Source organism: Alosa sapidissima, chromosome 20, assembly GCF_018492685.1.
Source record: "Alosa sapidissima isolate fAloSap1 chromosome 20, fAloSap1.pri, whole genome shotgun sequence".
NCBI classification, from domain to species: Eukaryota; Metazoa; Chordata; class Actinopteri; order Clupeiformes; family Clupeidae; genus Alosa; species Alosa sapidissima.
The window spans coordinates 29,904,922-29,908,829 of NC_055976.1; the positions used below are offsets into that span (position 1 = coordinate 29,904,922).

The following is a 3,908-nucleotide window of genomic DNA, read 5'->3' on the forward strand; positions in this document are numbered from 1 at the left end:
ACCTGTGTCAGACCTTATCCAGATTAGGTCCAAAATCTGTATCAGATCTTATCTAGATTAGGTCCAAAACCTGTATCAGATCTTAACCAAATTACTTCCAAAACCTGTGTCAGATCTAAACCTAATTACATGTAGGGCCAAAACGTATGTCAGATATGAACCATATTGAGAGCGGATTAGCTCCAGAAAATGCTGCTGTTTGGTTGCTTTACTAAGGCAGGGCGCTACCAGAGCAGACAATCCTATCATGGGTCAAAACAGATAGCACAGGCAGAAGACTAGCATTACAACACATTACTAACATACACAGCTATACATACAGTACACATTTAGAGTTTAAAGAGAAGCAGCCATGCACACCTATACATACAGACAAATAGATAAACTCTCTCTCACACACATAGACACCACCACACCCATTCACATCCACATGCATGCACACCCATGTACACACACACACACACACACACACACACACACACACACACAGGCACACACACACACACACACACACACACACACACACACAGGCACACACACACAGGCACACACACACACAATTGCTTTCCAACTAGTTCCATCACATACTTTACAGACAGAACATTCAGTTGTATCAGAAGCCACAGACAAAGCAGAACAGCAAAGGAATCTTCTGGAAGACATGAGACTGGGCTTGGAACTGCCGCCAATTCTCGACAGGACAATGGTAGCGATACGGAGAAGTCCAAGTGAACCACTTTATCCTGTGGCTGGCAAAGGGGGGGCACTGTGGGGGTGTTTGTGTAGCGGGGGTGGGTGTTTGGGGGCACTGCCCCCCCACCCCCCAACATCTGTGTGTTTGTGTAGCGGGGGGTGGGTGTTTGGGGGCACTGCTCCCCCCCCCCCCCCAACATCTGTGTGTGGCAGATAGGCTGCGGGGTTATGAGGGGGGGGGGGTGTAGGGGCTGCGGGGTTATGAGGGGGGGGGGGGTGTAGTTATGGGGGGGGGGTGTAGGGGCTGCGGGGTTATGAGGGGGGGGTGTAGGGGCTGTTGGGGTTATGAGGGGGGTGTAGGGGCTGTTGGGGTTATGGGGGGGGGGGGGGGGGTGTAGGGGCTGCGGGGTTATGAGGGGGGGGTGTAGGGGCTGTTGGGGTTATGAGGGGGGGGGGGGTGTAGGGGCTGCGGGGTTATGAGGGGGGGGTGTAGGGGCTGTTGGCCATGCACAGTGTGGTGGGGACACCACGGTTCATGACACACACAGACTCTGCGTCTGGAGCTGGCCGACCCGACGCTACAGACATGGAAGAGAAGAGAGACAAGAGCTGTTATTACCCAGAGTGCCCTGGGGCAGATGGAAGGCTAGAGGGAGGGATGGCAGATGGAGCTCGGAGGGTGCAGAGGAAGGAAGAGGAAGAGGAAGAGGAAGAGGAAGAGGAAATAGCACGTTGGCGAACCGGGTGAATATGCTAAGGCTAGCCCGCTACTCATGGTAAAAACTCAGTCTTTTACCATGCATGTCCCATGCTGCTGCAAATGCATTGGATCTAGGCTTATCGTGTATAATGCAGTTATACACACACCTGGAAAGGGTTAATATGTTTCGGTTGTTGTCATGTTCATGCTTGTTTTGTTTTTTTAGCAGGTTGTTTCAGGGTGTTCAGATGTTAATGGAAGGGTTTATCATTACCATGCTGTCTAGTGCAACTCTACCATGCTGTTTCTGTCAAAAAGGATGCACTTGTTCTTTTTCTCTCTTTTTCACTCCTTTCTATGACATGTGGAGACCCTTCCCATTGGCCTTCGTCTATGAGGTCATGGTAAGGGACAGTATGCAATATACCAGGAGAGAAATGAGGAAAAAATGAAATCAAATAGCATTCAGTTAATTCAGTCAATAACACAAAAGTAAACTCTATGGACAGGTTTCATACAAAAATTTATTTCATGCTAGAATTGTTGTCCTGTTCTGATTTATCTATTAACTTATTGTTGCATAACATTGTGCATGCATTTAAACCCCACTCCCAATTGCATACAATGCTCTTAGAATGGAAATATACTGTACATATCTATTTTTTCATAATTTTTCAAAATACTTTTTTTTTCTGAAACTCTTCGAAAGGAGACAGGTGAGGATTCCTTTACCCCAGATGCCATTTTTTGTCCTTTTTTGATCATTCTTTTTCTTCAAAAAATAACACTGATAAAATTCTATACTTAATAATGTGATATATGTAGGTTCACGTAGTATCTATTCACCAATAACCATAGCATATACCAAAAAATAGATCAACTGATTTAGCCTGTCTGCAATTTCTTTACATTAAGATCCAGTAGCACAAGCATGCCAACAGAAACAAGAAATATGAATTTTGCTGTTAAAACATAGAGGTCTTGCTAAAATGTTTTCTCCTTGTGTGTTTGATGGTCAATATGACCAAGCTGCCCAGTTTAAAGAAGTCTGTGAGCACAACATGACATGGGGAGACATGAAGATTTCAGCTGTTGAAAAAATTACACTTTCATTTATCATTTTTATGGCTACATTAATGTATGCAAAAAGGTGCTGAAAACTCCAGAAGGAAAATATATATATTTTTTACAGATAGGCATAACAGCTATTTTTTTCCTGTTTTTGTAATATATCATGCTATACAACTCATGCTAAGGAAACAGAAAAGAGTCTACAGACTTGTCTGCAGATGCTGTAGTTCCTATCATTAGTATCTTTGAGCAGTTATTGATATCATTTAATAACACAACTCCTTCCTTCCTGTTGCAGCATCTCTCTGGTTGTGTTTGTTTTGGTTTCTATCGTTCCCCTGATGTCCGTTCATGCGAAAACAAATGCACATATTGTCTTTTAACTCTCCTCTCTGATGATGAGGGATGAAGAAAAAACAACAACAACAGGAGGATCTTTCAGTGCGGTTCTCGTGTCTTAAAAAAGGACACATTGGGTCATGAGGAACGATGTCATCAGTGACTGTCCTCCCTACTTATCTTCCCTCTCTTTCAGGCGATGCACTTCAATTCCAGAAAGCTCCGCGATGGTTGTTGTTGTTGTACAACAGAACGACTGAGGAGGGTCTCAAGAGCCGATCCTGTGCGTGTGTGTGTGTCAAAAGATGGTGCACATAGACACACCCTTCAGGTGACCCTTAGAACTTCAGTCTGCATGTACTGCACTAGAACAGAGTCCTCTTTACAGGGATCTGCGGTAGAGAACACAGAGGGAGGGTCGACATTTTGTTTCTTCTCCTGGGCGACATTGATATACAAAAAAAGTCAGTGTCTTCACAAAAAATAAAGCAAGACAATGGAAGGGAGAGCGAGAGTTGAACAGAGATAGAAAAATTTCACAGACGAGTTTCACAGCCAAAAAAAGGAAATGGTTTTGTTCCTTCCACGATCCAGAGACAGGGAGATTCAGAAGACAGTGGGAGACAGAGATAAAGAGAGGTAGAACAAGAGGACAGTGGCGAAAGAGAAGAGAACAGCTGAGCCAGGAAAAGAAGGAGGACAGGCTGCCAACTCTTCCAGACGGAACAGGGACAGTCCTTCTGAGAGGACACAGCCAGAGATTATCTCAAAAGTGGGGGTTTCGAGGTGTGTGTGTGTGTGTGTGGAGGGAGGGGGTTGCATTTGGACAGGTATGTAGGGAACTAAGAAAAGGGAAAAAGAGGAGGGAGAGACAATTGACAATTGCCGAAAAAGAAAGCCTTGAAGAACAGAGAAAATACAGTCACAAAAACAAAAACAACAGGAAAAGAGTACAAAAAAGTGAAAAGGATTGTCTCTAGGCTCACTGCAGGGCTGAGGTCTTGGACAGGACTTCAGGACAGCGTTGGGTTCAGTACAGCATTGGGTACAGGATAGTGTTGAGGCTTTTTGTGACGATAGACTTGTGTGCGTGTTATATCAGAGC

The 3,908-nt window shown here is 44.8% G+C and overlaps 1 protein-coding gene across 2 annotated transcripts in view; it reads right to left on the reverse strand.

Moving 5' to 3' along the window:
• Positions 1-1,126: 1,126 nt before the first annotated feature.
• kcnc1a (potassium voltage-gated channel, Shaw-related subfamily, member 1a) overlaps positions 1,127-3,908 on the reverse strand; it is a 65,910-nt gene continuing 63,128 nt past the window's right edge. Inside the window, exon 4 of one of the 2 annotated variants that reach the window (XM_042075590.1) lies at positions 1,127-1,271. In XM_042075590.1, the coding sequence (XP_041931524.1) occupies positions 1,168-1,271 (104 nt within the window). In that variant the 3' untranslated portion in view covers positions 1,127-1,167. Of the gene's footprint in view, positions 3,196-3,908 lie in introns of both variants that reach the window. The other variant, XM_042075591.1, reaches the window with a different exon arrangement.